Source organism: Wyeomyia smithii, chromosome 2, assembly GCF_029784165.1.
Source record: "Wyeomyia smithii strain HCP4-BCI-WySm-NY-G18 chromosome 2, ASM2978416v1, whole genome shotgun sequence".
Taxonomy (NCBI): Eukaryota; Metazoa; Arthropoda; class Insecta; order Diptera; family Culicidae; genus Wyeomyia; species Wyeomyia smithii.
Genome location: NC_073695.1, coordinates 193,801,812 through 193,820,455, shown reverse-complemented (window position 1 = coordinate 193,820,455; position 18,644 = coordinate 193,801,812). Strand labels below are relative to the sequence as shown.

At 37.3% G+C, this 18,644-nt stretch overlaps 3 protein-coding genes across 3 annotated transcripts; 1 reads left to right on the top strand and 2 right to left on the bottom strand.

The window, feature by feature from the left end:
* Positions 1–1,307: 1,307 nt before the first annotated feature.
* On the bottom strand, positions 1,308–6,932 carry LOC129721655 (zinc finger protein 62 homolog). Its single transcript, XM_055674451.1, has 3 exons — positions 5,946–6,932; positions 4,859–5,835; positions 1,308–4,795 (listed from the first exon to the last, which is right to left on the bottom strand). The coding sequence occupies exons 1-3, from the start codon at positions 6,096–6,098 to the stop codon at positions 4,618–4,620; spliced, it is 1,308 nt and encodes a 435-aa protein (XP_055530426.1). The 5' UTR covers positions 6,099–6,932; the 3' UTR covers positions 1,308–4,617.
* On the top strand, positions 6,719–8,258 carry LOC129721657 (oocyte zinc finger protein XlCOF8.4-like). The gene is made up of 2 exons (XM_055674453.1): positions 6,719–7,779; positions 7,844–8,258. Exons 1-2 carry the CDS (start codon positions 6,848–6,850, stop codon positions 8,055–8,057), a joined length of 1,146 nt encoding a protein of 381 aa, XP_055530428.1. The 5' UTR covers positions 6,719–6,847; the 3' UTR covers positions 8,058–8,258.
* A 3,532-nt stretch (positions 8,259–11,790) lies between these two features.
* LOC129721656 (uncharacterized) lies at positions 11,791–14,339 on the bottom strand. Its single transcript, XM_055674452.1, has 2 exons — positions 13,887–14,339; positions 11,791–13,819 (listed from the first exon to the last, which is right to left on the bottom strand). The coding sequence occupies exon 2, from the start codon at positions 13,797–13,799 to the stop codon at positions 12,570–12,572; it is 1,230 nt and encodes a 409-aa protein (XP_055530427.1). The 5' UTR covers positions 13,800–13,819; positions 13,887–14,339; the 3' UTR covers positions 11,791–12,569.
* Positions 14,340–18,644: the final 4,305 nt, after the last annotated feature.

The following is an 18,644-nucleotide window of genomic DNA, read 5'->3' as shown; positions in this document are numbered from 1 at the left end:
ATTTTTACATACAAAACGTGATTTTTTAAATCTTACATCATTGTCCTTCCATTTTTAAATGAAGAATAAAAATTGATCTAAATTGCTACAATGACAGTTGATACATGGGCGAACCGTCATTGTAGCGATTTCGAGCAGTTTGAATTCGTGATTTAAAAATTAAAGGACAACGATAGAAAATTTCTGAAAATCGCCTTTTGCTCAGAAAATGCAGCTCTTTCAGATGATATGAAAAAACTGATATAGCTAAACAACCCATGTAAACCTAGAGCATTGAACTAGACAATGAATTTTTTTCGTAAACGGCACGCAGCTTGAAAGATATCATTGACTGAAAGTGACAGCAAAGTTCACTACTGTGAAGCGAAATGTCTGTTGTTTTTACATTGGCTGTATATAAACTGAATTGTAGCTGAACTAGCGCTTCAGCATTTTGTACAAATGCTAAAGCGCTTGTTCAGCTGCATTTGTACAAAATGCATTTCAAACACTGGTAAAAAAGTGCTGTAAGGAATTGCACTCCACTGGGGATAGTGAAATGCTCGTAATTAAAATACAAAAATATCCGAACAAGATTTATTCTCTACACCTCATTAGTTAATTAGGGTCTTTTTATTTGTTTCTTAGGTTTTCGTTTGTCTCGATCGAGCAAAGAATATCATATTCATCATCAAAGACACGTACGATTTATTGCCATCAGCGATGGGCACCTTTTCGCCTATTTTTAGATCGGTTAGTGAACATGGTACGACAACTTAGTACAGTAAAATGTAAGTCATATGACAGAAATGAAATTAGTTGGTAAAGTAAATTTAGCACAACGGACCTCTTCCGTGATACGCATTTGGGGTTTGGCCACCGACTGAAGTGTCTCACCGACTCTTGCGTCGCTGTAGATATAATAAGTCGTTATACACAGTGTGCGTGAAGAGGCCACTCTCTCAGTTACAAAAATAAACTCCCACAGGGCAGTGTGTGCAGTTCATCGTGGCGTGCTGGGATACGGGAACACAATAGTAGAGGGTGATTCGACTTTGGTTTAGGGTGAGTTATACCTTTCCCAGTAGTTTAATTGGCAAAAACACCTTGCCGAAGACGACGGAGATTGCGGGTTCGAGTCCCGTCTGAACCAGAGCCGTAGCTACTCCGTTTTGCGTGGGGGGGGGGCTGATAATTTTTATTAAATGAAACGTTATTTTTTGTGGAGTAAAGCAGGTATTAGACGAAGCAAATATTTGCTGTTTTTGGTACGATTTTTATTTGCACAAAATTAAATCTGTATTGAAAAATAGCAAATATTTGCTTCGTCTAATACCTGCTTAAGCAGTTTAAAACCGTTATGTGCTCGACAAAAAAGGGACTTTAAAAAAAATTTTGGATGATTTTTTTCGAGAAGACGAAACTTTTGAGCCCTATCGTTACACGAAATTCGAAAAATTGATTTTCATTGGCACCCTAATATACAGGTTACGACTAGGTATTTGTATTCGAGCTCGACGTGAAAACGGCTATTGATTAGCGTAACTTTTGGTTCAAGGAGTAAATGTAGTCACGAAGGTAGAAACTTGAATTAACTGAAAATATCATGGAATCCACAACTTCCAAACTGTGTATCTTCCACTTTTTTTTCAAATGTCTTGAGGGTGCGACCACATACATAAGACATACGTAACACTCAGGAAGAAATCTTCCAAAAAAGTTGGTACAAAATGAACTACTCGAAGGTGCCAACCTCTGTAATAAAAACCTCTGTTTGAATAATTTTTGGAGGTTGTGTACCTTCGCAGCCCTGCATTTGTCTCGTTTCTACTCGAAAAGTGTTGCATCGATTTTGTAAATAACTTTTTGACAGTTCCTTATGGGATTTTCTTTGGGGCTCGATAAGGCCGAGAAAAAGAAAATTCAGTTGGTTCATTATTTATCGAGCAGTTTGACAGGGCGATGTACGGAGTACTATGGGGCAACGTGTACCAGAAAAAACGCCAGTGTTACGTATGTCTTATGTATGTGGTGCGACCATGTGCGATCGAAAAACTAAGAACAGAAGAGAGTTTTTAAAAGTTCTACTCTGAAGCAACAAATGCATTGAAGGAATTACAGCGTTATAAATCCAGCTTTGAGAGTCGCCGATCGATGTCAACCAACGATACTGAGAGAAACTATTCGCGAAGAAATACTGAGAGAATGGAGCGATTCAGCCGTCAGCCCAAATACTAAAATTTACGATAGGCTTTGTTTGATCAGTGTTTACCATCAGACCAGGTAGAGTGTGGAATGCCTAGTCCAAAGTCCGGTCAGACTACAATTTTTATAGTCTGATTTTATTTTGGACCGAACCGGAACAGAGTTGTCCGGGCCAGGTAACGGACTGGGTTATGCTTCCGAGATATGGAAAAATCCGGCCAAAATATATTGAACTGAGCATGAACATGAATCACACGATCATATTGCAGGAAGTTAGGATACTGACTCACCAAAAGATTGAATAATTTATCCTTTTTGGCATATTTGCTCGACCGAAAAATTGACTGATACCGTCAACAATAAAAAAAACTGGTGACTATAATCACATACTTAGACATACGTAACACTGGCGATTTTTGTTGGTCTTTTTGCCCCATATCACCCGGTACCAACACCAGTATGAACTGCTCGACGAAAATGAACGGAATGAATTTTCTTCATAGCGGCTCTACTCGAGCCCTCAACAAAATCCCTTACGAAACTGTCAAAAAGTTGTTTACAAAATGAATGCTGCATTTTTCGAGTGGGAACGAGACAAATGCAGGGCTGCGCAGGTACATAACCTCCATAAACTACTCAAACAGAGGTTTTTTTTTACAGAGGTTGGTACTTTCGAGTGGTTTATTTTATACCAACTTTTTTGGAAGATTTCTTCCTGAGTGTTACGTATGTCTTATGTATGTGCTATAATGCTTATTGCTAATATTTCAGATTTTTCTTTTGGATTTTTTCACCTAGTAACAATCACATACATGAGAAAATTGCGTGGTGAGGCAATACAAACGCGTGGGGGGGCTAAGCCCCCCCGGTACCTACGGGCCTGGCCTGAACGAGGAAAATTTTTTCTAAGCCTAAAGTCACACCTATTCCCGTTCATTTTCGCATTCTCGCAAACTTGCAAAAAAAAATTTTTTTTTTCTAAGCCTAAAAGTTACACTTTCTATTCCCGTTCATTTTCGCATCCTCGCAAACTGCATACATTGCCCGCTTTACTAAACTTTAAATGTAAGTCACATGACAAAAATTGAAATTAGTTCGTAAAGTAAATTATGTCTAACATGTTATGAAAGTAATAACGCTACGCTATAGAGCTCAATTTTGAAGATGCAGGAGACAGACATAGTAACGATGCGCTGTACACTTTTGCGGCACTGGAAAAAAATTATTTTATCTCAGGAAACCATTTTTCAAATAAAAAAAGACTCTGGAGCTTAGGAATTCTCGAGCTGGGCCCAACAGAAGTTGTGGGGAAAGAAGGCCTTCGAATTGCGTTTAGCGATAGGGCTCAGGAGCTTCGGTTTTTTGAAAAATCTCCTCCCTTTCCCTTGTACATTTTGCAGTTTCTTTTGGTAAATTTCACAGGCTGTTTAGTTTAAAACACATTTTTTTTCATGAAGAAGTCATAGTGAAAAAATATGAAGAAGCGAAAATTCAAATCAGCCCAAAATGATTATTTAGTAAGTTTTTAGTTTTGGATTGTGATCTAAACTATGCAGGCACAGTTTATGGTACAGTGATACATTTTAATGCTGTTTTATGAGGTAATTTTTCAAATGTTAAAAATGTTTTGCAATTGTCATGATTCAACTCACAGACATAGACAGACCGTTTGCGTTGGCTGGTTCTTAATGAATGCACGTCAAAAGTGATAGCCGTAATCATCCGGCGATATCATGTAATATAATATCATAACCCGTTCACACTACACCGGATATCATCACCAATTTTAATATCAAATGTCATACACCAAATTTTTTCATGAAAAGTAGATTTATGGATTCAAAACGAAACTGCTTGACTTCATCCCTTGGCGATATCACATGATATGATGCTACGGAAAGAATCGAATAGATTTGTTAGTGTACATTTAGACCTGATTCAAATTTCGATTAAGAGTTGCCAGACTTTTTCCAGCCTGATCAAACCAATCGGTTATAAGCGTTATAAGGATTATAAGCGACAAGCGTTATTAGAGAAGACTGACTTGTAAGCTATGGTTTGTAATCAATAATCAGGAAACGATAAAAGCAATACATTAAACGCCTTAAATATTAGAAAATTGAAGCAAGACAATTTTGCAAAATTTAAGCCTAATCCTTGTGTTTATATCCTAATTACAATAATATCCACATAAAGTTTCAGTTAGTTGTTTGATATATCCGGTTGAAAACTTGTTTATTCATTCACTGCTTAACGAACATTTAAATCTGTTTGTTCTATGCAGCTTTACCAATAAAAGATAAACAAAGTTGTGTCTCATTTTCATCATTCACTTTTTTTTTGAACCCAAATTCACAACTCTTTCGGTGATTTTACCTATAAACATTGAACTTACACTAAACGTAAATATTATATGTCTCCTAATGTGTGTTTCTACTGCACCTTATCTTCGTTATTTATTTTTCGCTTTCTGAGAGATTTTTCTCGGTTTGGGTCATGTAATTTCTTATGGGTGTGCATATGAGTAGAAGTAGTAAACCTTTTATGACACACTTCACACTCGTATGGCTTTTCGCCAGTGTGAGTACGTATGTGCTTAACTAATAGCCATCTGCAAAATGAAAAATGTGATATTAGTTGAAACTTCCCAATCAAATAAACATTGGTTTCTTACTTATAGAGGAATGCTTTTGAGCAAATATCACAAATAAACGTCTTATCTTGTATATGTGACTTTTTGTGAACCGTCAATGTTCCGGGTAGTCGAAAGGATTTCCCGCAGCCTGCGTAGTCACACATATGTTTCCGTTCACCATCGTGAGTTACTTTATGATTCCTCAGGTTGCCAGAGTCCAAAAATTTTTTCCCGCAGATATCGCATGTATATTTTCGTACCTTCAGGTGTACACCGTTCACGTGTATTCTCAACTTGGTACTAGTGCGAAACGATTTGTCACAATGACTACACGAGAACGGTCGCTCGCCGGTATGACACATCATATGATATTTCAAACAAGTTGAATAATTACCACAAACTTTGCATAACTCTCCTTTATTCGTATCGCCCTTCGATGCCCTCGTTAGTTTCGGTTCATGCTTTTCCATCTCCACCGTTGCTTCACGTCCTGAGTCGATGTCTTCGTCAACTAACATTTCAAGATTCTGTTCCTCTGATAAAACGTCATCGTGTACTTCGATCACATATTCTACGTCTTCAACATGTTCTGTAAGATCTTCCTGTAGAATTTCTTCTTCCTCTACTTCTTCTACTACAGTCTCCAAAACATACTCCTCATTCAGTGATCCAGAATTCGCAGTTACACATTCACCTTCCCGAGAATCTGGTAACTCATTCTTAATGGCTACTTGTTTGCCAAGTCCACTGCTGGAGTCAGCTTCCGCAGTATGTTCCATTTGCTGCGGATTATGCCGAATACTTTCGGAAATATTCTGAAGAGGAGTCGATTGAATCTGTTTAATGGTTGATAACGCGGTTTTCTGCGGTGAATTCTCGTGAATCGTAGATGTGGACAGTGCTTCCACCAGTAAATCATTCGCTTCTTGGCACTGATTCCGAAATTTGTACAGCTGTCGCAGAAAGTTTTTGCATGTGAGGCAAATTTTGGTTGGAAATCCATCGCCCGGTTCGATCTAGAATGTTTTGAAATGTTACATCTGCAATCTAGCTTCCAATGTAAAAGAAATGTGCTTTGGTTGCAAATTTATGCATTTCTACATTTCTATAAAATATGAACACTTACCGTTAAACCGAGCATCTCAACGGCCTCGCGGACAAGCAAACCGAGTGACTGTTTTTGGGTCTTTGGATTTCGTTCGAATAAATTAACCAAATCTGTCGCATTTAAGCACAAACGACAAATCTGTTCAAACTGCGTTTGGCTAGGTCTATTCATAGTATCACTAATGGAATAACTACACAATTATAATTTTAATTTAATATTTACGAAAGCACGGCGTTTAACTGCTTACTGCTTAGTAAAGTGTATACAAACACAAAGGTGTCAATTATTTTAGATCTCTTTCGTTTCTTCTTGCATCAGTGGCTTTTGACACTTTTGACATAGCCCCAGTTGCGGGTTGCGGTTGCGGATGCTTTAAAAGTCTTTGAAGTGCATTCTAGCAGCTGTGGTCTGGTAGCAGGGTGGTAACCAGAGATGCCACATGTACAGATTAATCTGTATTTTACAGATTTTTGGCCGAAGTAACGGTACAAAATCTGTATATACAGATATACAGATTTTCGTCGAAAAGTAAAGACTTACAGATTTTTCGAAATTGACATCAATTTTTATAAACACTCCATATTTTATTTCATTAAAAATTAAGCAAATTGAAAATATTTTCAACTCCTAACACGTTTTAAGCTAAAAATTTTGTTTATGTACCATAAAAACTTAAAAAATACAAAGTTCTTTATGTTTAAACAATACAGATTTTTTTTACAGATATTTTTGTACCAGATACAGATTTTTTCAAGGGCGAACACAGATTTAAATGTGGCAACCCTGGTGGTAACTTTGTTTGTTAGTTTGTTTTTTAGTTGCAAAAACAGTTTCGTACCGCCGCAAAAACGAATTTGACATAAGAAAATAAACGAATTCCTGTTTTCATCCTGTTTGCATTAGGATTCAAAAATAGTAAAATGAGTGATTCGTGTGATATACCTGAAGATTTTACTATAATAAAAGCGGATTTTTCGATTGTGTGTCGCTGCTGTTTAGCAACAGAAGGACTGACCCAGATCTTCCGGACGAATCAAATAATGGTTAATGAACTAGCAGAACTGCTAGAACCCAGCTATATTCCTATTGACCAAAAAGATGGTTTGCCTAACTTTTTGTGTGAAAAGTGCACCGAGTGTTTACGAAATTGGCATTGTTTTCGAACAAAGTGCTTAGAGTCGTATAGTTTTCTTGAGGGATTGAAAATGGATTGTCAAATAGAAGCCCTGGAAGAAGCAGAGGAACTCATCGGCACCGATATTGTCGTACAGAATGTCAAGTTCGAACATATATACATCGAAACGGGACAAACAGAATGTGATTATCCGGATGACTTGAGCGACAGAGTCGTTGAAGTAAAAGTAGAAATGTTGCAGCCGACTCACGATAAAGAAATTGAAACAGAGCAAACAAACAAGCATGAAGAGAGGGGTGGCCAGACCGCTAAGGCCAAAGATAAAAAACGTTATGACTATCGCCGGCAATGTCCAATTTGTGGTCTGGTCCTTAGGAGGGGTCTCAAGGAACACTTGCTGGTGCATAGCGATCCAACAGGAAGACCGTTCAAATGCGAACAATGTGATAAGACTTACTGTCGCAAAGAAAATCTCCGTCAGCATCAGGAGCGTGAACATTTGATGATTCGCTATCCTTGTGACGTATGTGGTAAAATTTTTAGCACTAAGGATATTCTATCAGTCCATAGAAAGTTGCATAACTCTGATGTTCAGTACCGGTGCGATCAATGCGATCAAATATTTACTTCCAATAAGTACCTGTATAAACACAAGCAGAAACATCTGGGAGTAAAAAAGTTTATGTGTACTTTTTGTGGGAAATCTTTCCTAGTAGGGTAAGTTTTCTTGATTACTTATCAATATGACCAGAGATAACTGCAAATTGTAATCCTGTTTCAGTGAATATCTTAAAGAACACTTGCGTGTTCATACCGGAGAACGGCCCTTCAGTTGTAAAATTTGCGCCAAGAAGTTTCGAACGATGAATCACTTGCGGCAGCATGGTCGAACTCACCGAGCACCTCCAAACAACGAGAATGTTGAGTCAGAGAAAACCGACAACAACAAAATTGTGCCAAATCCGAAACCAGCAGATCAGTCTAATAAACAATAAAAGATATGATTCAGAGTTGATTTTGCATCTTAGGTCACCACGGTGAACGGCAGATTTACAAGCTTGTGTAAATTGACATGTTTATACATATCCTAGCTTGCTGCAATTATAACACCTTGGGGACTATGCTTCGCGGGGAAATTAATCGATAAAACAGCACACTCTAGCAAAATGCTGGAACCGATCCACATTGTCCAAGTGACTTTTCAGAATTATTTATCAATCGTCGGTACTCGCCAACAGAGTCTTAAAAAATATCAGATCGGTGGAAGGTCAGGTCGGCCTCAATGATCATCATTATGGCTCCGTCTCATATCTTCAACACACTTCAAAAAATATTTGAAAATATCATTTTCCATCACTCGCTCGCCCAGAACCTTTTCAATCCGAATGTTATCTGGGCTTGATCAGGAATTGGGTTGTTTAGCTATATCAGTTTTTATATTATGTATCTGAAAGAGCTGCGTTTTCGAAGCAAAACGTGATTGTTCAAAATTTTCTATCGTTATCCTTCGGTTTTTGATTAACGAATTAAAACTGCTCGAAATCGCTACAATGACAGCTCACCCATGTAGCGATTCAGAGCGATTTTTATTCTTCATTTTAAAATTTAAGGAAAATTGTTATAGATTTTTTAAAAAAAAATCACGTTTTGCTCAAAAAAATTACACTCTTTCAGCTGATATATAAAAACCAGAAATCCGTGATTAACCCAACTGGTTCTAGATCCAAAATTATCCAGAACTGCGGGGGAGATCTCATAGACCATTTTACGAGACGTTTCTGAACTCAATTCATGAATGAAATTTTAACAGAAAGCTCGGAATCGCTGACATAACGCACGTAAAAGCAGCATCAATATCAGCAGGATCCCTGACTCCTGTCAGTTCGTAAAATGGTCTATTATCATAGAGTTTTCAATAACGAACAAGATACCTGACTTCCAGTTTTTTCATACATTCTGCCCACACCTAGTGCTGCCTTAAATGCGCATAAAACTGTGATAATGGGACACTCGAAATAATGTTCAATGCTAAGAGATGGCGCTGTAGTGGTAGTAAAATCGAAATTTCCACGAGCATTTTGCTTAATGACCGGGAAACTGCTATTAGATACCCTGTACTCATTACTCTAACTTTCTAGTACTTAACTATATGCGATCTGCTTTTATCAAAAAAAAAATGATTTTTCTATACAACTCCGTTGACTCAACATAGTTGTAAATGAAAATCAAGTTTTTTGATAAAAATAGATTGCATATAGTGAAAGCACAGACTAACAGACATAACACTTCAAACAAATCTTCAATAAAATCATCGTTCGATTGATTCCAGTACTTTACGTTAGTAACACTAGCACCATCTGCTGTCGTGTTCGCGCTGCGTCATGTATTTCGACATCAGCGCCAGCGTTACTGCATGTGTCAAATGAGGAACTACAAAATATGTATGAGATCGCATGACAGCGCCCCAGACGACGTTTTCGCGCGATGACTGTTATTCGATTGAAAAATTTGAAATGAACGTTTTTTGCGGCGATGGAGCTAGGTTCCAGTGTTACGTCTGTTAGTCTGTGGTGAAAGTAAGTACACTGTTAATAAAAATCACGTCAAAGTAAAGTGATTTGCTGTTGAATTCGCACTACTTGCTTAACATTTCAGAGTTGAATGAAAATCTTTAGAAATATATTAATTGAAAGAACGATGGATTCAACCGCAAATCACTTTATTTTCTGTTGTTATGTTAATCTTTGTTGATATACTTATGTTTGAGATACGGAATGTCGGTCAGTTGGATAGTTATATAAATTCACAATAAATTCAAGAAACTTCTTTTTATTTTAGATTTCTCCTTCTTATTTTATTTTAGATTTTTAATTGAATTTAATTAAAATGATCCTAGAGATTATCCCTGTCACTGTATCGATGCAATAGATTTCAGGGTCTGTAAAAAGTCATTTTATTGTTATTTTAATTTAAAAGATTCAATGAAACTTGCGCTCGAATAAAATTTTGATCTTTGGGTTAATGTGCTGCTTGCGCCGTTCGCCATCGTCACATTTTTGTTTCGCTTTATGGTTTTGACGTTTGTCAATTGGAATTGCAGCTGTAATTCAATTGATTTAAACAGTGGTGATAATACAAGAGATATTCATTATAATACGATGGTGATTTCCATTAACCTGTTTCAAACGCAAGATCACTTCATTGGAAAGTGTTAATCTTCGAGAAATCAACACTAAATCACTTCAACTTGCAGTGTGATGTGACGAATTGAGTCTAGTGCAAAAACACTTGAAGTAATCGTGACATTTTTTTATAGTGTACTAGAAAGTTAGAATAATACAAAAACAAGTTACTTATAGCAGTTTTCCGGTCAAGCAAAATGCCCGTGAAAATTTCGATTTTACTATCACTGCCACTACAGCGCCATCTCTTAGCATTGAACATTTTTTCGGGTGTCCCATTAGCAAAATCGATTTATCGTGCATAGTCCGCCAGATGAAAACTAGATGGCAGCACCGTATAAGGATATCCAACATCAGATGGCCGCACCGTGCAAGGATATTAAAAATTAGTGCAGGACACAGGATATTGAAAAAAATTGCTTCACCTTTCGCCACCTTGGCGTCATCATCAAATTACCAGTACATATACAAATTAGTTCAACTTTCGTTCACACGCAGCGACAATCGTGTCCGCTGCATACTGCAAGAGTCAGGTATCTTGTACAAATCTTTCAAGTTTTTGCTCTACCCCTTCATGTAATTCGTAAAAACAAATAAAATAACAAAAGAGCAATATAACTCAGAGAATATTACAATCCAAAAGAGCTCGTCGACACGTACGGTTAGAAAACCAACGGAGCAGAGAACAAAAACGAAAAATCATCCATTTTCTAAATTCTCACTTGTCTGCCTGTCAGGCTCTAATTCTGAGAACTTGGAGGGCAATTTAAACCTAGTTGGAACGAGCCGATAAGGTTCGCAATGCGCAAAATAGAGAAGACATACAAATTAGTGAGTGGAAAGAACAAAACAGAACCTGCAGGCAGGGCTGCTGATTATCGTCCCTTTCGTTTCCGGCTCCCATTAAACCATAACAACAGAATTTATACTCCTGGATGCATACAATGCCTTTGTGTTATAACGATGGTCTAGAGGCAGTTTTTGAAGTAGTTTGTTTGCATTGCCTTTTAAGAATGGGGTCCTAAAGTTTTAAACGGTTTTCTGATTTTAATATATCAGCTGGAAGAGTGTAATTTTCTGAGCAAAACGTGATTTTTGAAAAATGTTTATCATTTTCCGTTGATTTTTAAATAAAGGGTAAAAATCTGCTCGAAATGCCTTAAATGACAGTTCTCTCATATACCGTACATGGGCGAAACGTCATCTAAGACCTTTCGAGCAGTTTTTTTATTCTTCGTTTAAAAATCGAAGGAAAACGATAAACGTTTTTTTAAAATCACGTTTTGCTCAGAAAACGCGGCTTTTTCAAATTATATATAAAAACTGGTATAGCTTTAGGACCCAATTGGCATCAAATTTTATTATTTTTTTACGATGGTGCAATATGATATAGCATTGACTTTTTTCACCCTTTCTAAACCCAGGAAAAAGACGGTAGTTAACGTAAAACGATCCTATTTCACCAATGAAATGTTAAATGTAATTAAATGGGTAGTCAACAGGAACCAACAAGCAAGACGATAGTAAAATCAAAATGAAAAGTGTATCAGTTGTGCATTATAATATATTTTCTGTTAATATGAACAAAATAATTTAATATCTAACATAATAGTACATAAGGGGCATAAGGGACCTACAAAAGATTCATATGTTTTTAGCCTAATGTGTATTATGGCTATTTGTGATGTTTTTAATTTCATAATAGTGCACAAATAAATTAAACATGCATGGGGCGATTTTTAAAGAACTTTCGGGTCTAGAATATCGGAATTTAAACACAAATCCGGACTACTTCGTGATAAGGGCGAATCCTTGCTTGTTTTCCTATCTAGTTTCGCCCTAATCACGAAGTAGTCCGGAAATTTTTGTTTTCAAATGCGTAAAATAGCCCCTAAAATGTCACATTCTACATGCTTACACTAAGAACTACCTTATCTCTCTTTTAAATAATTATGACGTACAAATAAAGTTCACTGTTACGAATACTAAAATTTACGAACACACACTTCTCAAACAATATGCAAAGACAAAACTATTGAATTCTGCTAATATTGATATTTCTTTACTTTTGTTACAATGAGTTCGAAGTACTTTCTCGAATTTCCACTTCACCTTAAATCGGATACCTATCTCCAGACCTTTTTCGTTGATTTAACCATTTGGCATTATCAAACCTACTTAAAAAAAACTGGTTACATTTCCTGCCTGCGTGATGAATGCTGCTAACTATGGTGATGTTGTTATGTTTAATTGTAAAACCAATTTCCTTCGTTTGCTGTTTTCAGTGTAAAATGTTTGTATAATTTTTCCAGATATTTTCCAACACTAAGTCATTTGAACCGCGTTCTCTGAGGTATCCATTTTGTTTTCTTCTGCTCGAAAAAAGAAACATTGTTTTGATGAATTATCACAAATTGTACACCCCCAAATATTCAACCGCTGTAAATGCCGCAGCGGCATGTCTCCGGTAACGTCAAGCAGAGTAACGTAGTGCATTGTAAGTATACGAAGCTGCGTTAGTCTAACCAACTGCACAAAGAAAGAGTAGCCTAGTCTGAGTTCGTGCTCGTGCTCGTTACGTATGCACATCTCTTCCAGCTCTGGACAATTCTCACAAATGCCGCGAAATAGAGCATTACAGTTGTATCCGTGACGTTCCGTAGAACATACTAATTCGAAGTATTTGAGTCTCAGCATCGGTGCTATTTCCAGTGCCAACTTCTGAGAGTTACTATTGATATGCAGGGTAAGTCTCTGAAGATGTTCCAGCGAACCGAAAAAGTTCGGTGTCATTATTTGAGTTTCGTAATAATCCATATCTACGTCTTCCAAACAGTCACCGATTTCTAACAGAAACCGCTTGTAATCGCAACCTCTCAAAGTCAGCCTTTTTAATTCAGGTGCGACGATTGTGAAAGTGCCTTGAGCAGGTGCCAACTCTACATACTTCCATGTCAGCTCATCTAGATGAAACAAATCCAACCGACCTTCTGAGGAAAACAGTGATCCGGTTAACCAGCCATCCAAGTGTACATGCTTTAGTTGGAGTAGCTCCATGTTATTAGCAAAAGATCCATGATGGAGACAAAAACCGTAAAACATAATCTGCTCGATGTGTTTACAATTATTAACCAAACTCGAAAGCATAATATCGTTTGAGAAAGCAAATTCTACGTGCTTTATGTTCGGCATATTACTGAAAAGTTGATTCCAATCCCGGTCATGGCATTCATCACTGGCGCGTCGTATCACCAGACGCTCCATTTTCGGTCTTTTCACTCCAAAAAAGTTATCCCACATAGTGCTGTTCAAATCAACTTCCAATGATCTCAGTTCATCACATTCCAACAGTTCTATTAAAGGATCTTCCCAGTACATTGCTTCCTCATTAGCCAGCGAGTCAAGAACTATTGATGCCGACTCCAGTTTTGGAATTTTCAAACGAAATAGTATGCCCATATGATTGGGACCTATGTAAACTTGTAAGTAGTGAAACTTCTTCAAATGCTTGAAAGTTACCTCTTGCACTGGCATCTCTGGCCACACGCGATCCATGGTAAATTCTAAACTTAGCTCTGTAATACAGTTGAAAAGTTGGCTATTCGATCGTATGCAACTGAGCAATCGCGATGGGTCACTAACCAGCGAAACATAACTGACATCCCACTTTTCGGAAGCTTCCGAAACAATTTCATCTAAAGTTAAAGCAGAGGTATCATTCAACACAATTGCTAGCTGGCGGTAATTGCGGTCGCTAGCTCTTATTATACTTTTAATTTCACTGCAATACTTAGGACCAATACTAAACACAATACTGCGAGCCAATGTTGGGCAACAGAACAGAGCACTACACCAGCTGCGACACACCAACGAGCAAGCAATCCGATCTTTAAACTCGAGCTTACTGAAAATTACTTCCAACGGGTCCAACGGCAGATGCGACCAATCCATGGCGGGTTCGGAACAGAAATGAACACGGTAATAATAAATAAAGCTACCTTTGTCGTTAGGCCATTTGTCTACCTGGGTACACTTGCGATCTAAGCGCCTGAAATTGTTATGCTGTGTGCAACACTTATGAGCCAAACCAGCCTTGACAGCTGTCTTGCATGTATATGTTAAAAGCTCTAACATTGTTATGCTTTCGAAGCACAACAAAGCGTATGAACGGTAGGTCAAAAGGAAGATTTTTTTATGTTCTCTTGGATAGTATGCCTAATGTTATTTTACGATGAGATATTATTTCGAAAAATAACATGTTTTAGGTACAACATTTCCCAAAAAATGTTACAAAAAACAGAACTTACACTTATGAAAATATTTTTTTCAGGTTTAGCCAGGTAAAAATAGTGTGTTGACAATATGGTCTACTTATTGGCCGTATCACAGAAGCTTCGACGAGCAACTCATTCTGTTTGAAATACATGATTGACCGCAAATGGATAAACCAAGCGAATACTTCTTCTGTTTATCCAGAACTAGAGCCGAGGAGGCTCGTTCTGTTCTGTTTTTTTGATACAAATTCGAAACCAACTGTTTAGTGTACAGGATATTTGCGTCACGATCCTACTGACACTAATAGTATCTTCCAAGCAGGGATTTCAACATACGACGATTGGTTTGTTAGATCAGTAGAAAGCCTCGAGGCCAGCTAGAAGGCACTTTTCTAATTAACGAGTCAAAAAAAACTTTTTAAGCTCACGAGTCAAAAAGATGTCATTTATCATTCATTCATTTAGGAAAGAGCAGGTTTAATATTCAAAATGGCCTCTTATACTCTTACTAGTTACTTGATTTCATTAGCGTTTGCATATTTTTCGCTTTAGGCTGTACTCAAATAATATCAGAACGAAAAACTAACTCTTCAGCTGTGGTCAAAAATTGTTATCAGAATTTGATAAGTAACGAAAACAAACATTCTTTTCGAAAAAAAAGCTCGTACACTGAATCCTTTCTTTACGCGACTTATTTTACGTGCTTTTGTTTTGAACGATTTTTTTAACCTGATTTTCTCGAAATCACGCGATCTTTTTTACGCGTTTTTCTTGAAATCACGTGATCTCTTTTTACGCGAATTTTTTGAAATTACGTGTTTAGTGATATGGGAAACATTCCTACATAAACCAAGATATAACACACACACTTTCACACACATACACACACATACATACACGTACACACATAAACACGTATACTGTTTGCAGATATTGTTCTATACTGACAGTGGAACACAAGGCAACTATTATATTCCGCGTGAGAAAAAAGATAAATTTGAACCGTTATGAAACGCGTGTTTTAGCTTTTATTTAATAATCCTAAATAAGCGGGAACAATGATAAAGGTACGCGTTTTCTCTGTCGTTAGTTTCACCGCAGTGACGTCAGCGTTATATCAACATATACCACGTAGCGAGATTTTTTCGAAACGACGCGATCCTTTTTTGCATGATTTGTTTAAAACTACGCAATCTCTTTTACGCGATTTGTTTAAAATTACGCGGAAGCATTCATGATGTATAGATACATGGTTTAACGGTTTAATCAAAAAGTAGGCGCGTGCTGACGTAGCTTTTTTGCACTGGAGGAATGGAGACGAGACGTCGCTAAGTGACAGCTAGAAAATTTTCGAATAACATCAGTTCATTTGTTTTCGCTTGATTCGCTAGTTGCGTTTCCTTCTTAAGAAGAGTTCCGTTATAATCGTCCTGTCCCGAATGTGCCACTGCGACTGATCTTTTACGCTAAGGATAAAATACAGATAAGATGAGTACTGAACTGATAACAATAACTGAAATAGCAATTTTAGATCAGAACGGCCGTCCGCAGCATACCGTGCGTAAATCGGGCTAATCAGCACAGCAAATGCCGCACAATTGTTTAATAAAATTTCTCAGGAATCATATACGTATATAAGGAGCTCTGGGTCAAAAGCGAGTGTTCAAAACAGCACTGAAGCTATTGGAGGAAAATTGGGGCTCCAGAAATCTGTGCAGGTGCTGAAAAATTAATATGCGGAACAAATTCTTCAAAAGCAGATCCTGAAGATCGGGAAAACCAACTGCAAGAAATTTTTCGATTGTTAAAACTCGCTTGGATAAAAATAAATAACCACAAGATATTTGAAGTTAGGGCATTTCCATTCATCTATCTTTGTTACCGATTTCAATAATGCCCGTTGTTCATATTTAAATTATTCTATACCGGTACGGTGTCATCTTTTTAAGTTAGATGGGCTAGTTGATCGCCCTATTGATTTGCCGATACCGATAATAGCAGATCAAATCTTATTTGCTTTATTCTCTGCAACTGATGATTCAATTATTATTTATAAACAAATCGATGCCATGTCAACTGATTTTTCAACATGGCTGACTATGCATTTTGACATACCATTACACCATGTCAGCGATGCCAGATTGGAAGTCATGCCTTCAAATGGAAGACATTAACCCTGCGATGAAGACATCCTTGTTTGTGAAGACAAATGGAAGACATTCGAAAATATGTGAAGACATAAGTATGTGAATATGACCCACATTTTGCACATGTGACTTTTTTTTGCTCGACAGTTTTCGATTTGCCGGTAATTTATCCATCTCTTCCATCTCGAGTTGGAAGACATGTGAAGACATTTTTTTAATTGGAACGTGAAGACATATGGAAAAATGACCTGGCATCCCTGCACCATGTATCTATACATCATGGACGCATTATTCGCGCAAAAAAAGAATCCAGTGTATTTCGACGATTTCGGCATCAGCGCTACGGGCATGTGTCAAATTGGGAACCACAAAACATGTATGAGATTGCATGACAGCGCCCGAGACGGTGTTGTTGCGCGTTAACAAAGATGACTAGAACATGATATCTGACTCTTGCAGAATTCATCGGACATGATTGTCGCTGCGCGTGAGCAAAAGTCGAACTAATTTATACACATTATTTATACATAATTTATATATTTAACTAATTTAAGCGTACCATCAGAACTTCCTGATAACCGCTATGAGCACGCTCTACAGCCAAGTTTTCCACTCTTTTCGAGGTTAATAAAGCAAAAATCGGGTATCCCGGTGAACCTGATCAGATGCACAATGGTTCTGAAACCTGGCTTGCGACATATCTAACTTTAAGTTTTGGTAGAATGGGACCTGAAAACAAATATAACCCCTCAATATATACCCCCACTCTGACAGTCAATTTCACACTTTTCTTTCAAACTTTGGGGTGCAGAGCATTAAGTGCGAAAAATGACAACATCTGCTACACCTTTTTCATATATAATCTTGAACAGCTCAACGATCGATGACGGACTATGCACGATTAATCGGTTTTGGTCATAGTGACAATTTTATGAGAATTTAAGTCATCAAATGGCAGCACTAACCGTCGGAAATCGGTCGTGTTCAAAATGTATGAATAATATGGAGTTAGGTATCTTGTTCTAGTTATCTTTGGCGTTAAGCATTGAAATCTGAGTTTATGAAGGTTGATTTAAATCAATGGAATATAGAAAGGTACGGAGATGGTTTGAGTCTCGGGTTTAAAAGGCTCCTCTTTTGTTAACAGTGATGACGTAGAACTCCAAAAACAATGCCCAAAAATCAATGTTCGGTACATTTTTTTCAAGAAATTTTCACAAGTTATAACGGTTTACGGCTGGAAATGCCTACCTGCGCCGTTAAACAATGCGGAACACAATTCCAAATGGCATTTTCTTGTTTTTGAAGATCTACGTCACAACCCCAACACGAGCTTCTGTTTACCTTTTTTTCGTTACTAATACAGACAAATGTCTTCTTCTTCCTCACCTTTGTATACCTCATTGGATTTAAATAACCTTGACGAAGCAAACTGAAGCGTAAAACACATGATTTTGTGCTGTGAACTGAAACGCAAATGTATTCCACGTATATATGAAATGTTTCATCTATTAGCATCGATGTAAGTGGAATCCACTTCGCAGTAATGTGTCGATTTTTACAGCATGTTCGATTGGAAATTTGAAATGATCGTTTTTTTTTGTGGCGATGGAGCTACAAGTTCGCTTGCAAATTATCATTTTTTCATCAGCGCCAGCTACGTCTCGAACAGAGCATTTTTTGCTCTTACGGATTTTCACTTCAGCATCTATTTGCCCCCGGAAAGCTTACATTTGTCATCTTTGTTGTTTAGCAGCATAATTTTTCCAAGGATTAGCAAAGAAAACTTTTCTACATGCATTGTCTTCTCTCTCTGTAAATGACTCTCCCAAAATATTTTGTTTTTGTTTATGCTGGCTACCCTCTGACGTTTGAGTACTTTTAGTTCGTACACATATTTTGCGTCGGATGTATGTAGTGATGGGAAATATCGCCCAAAACGGACATCGATAACAATCGATAATTCCGGGGCTTTTATC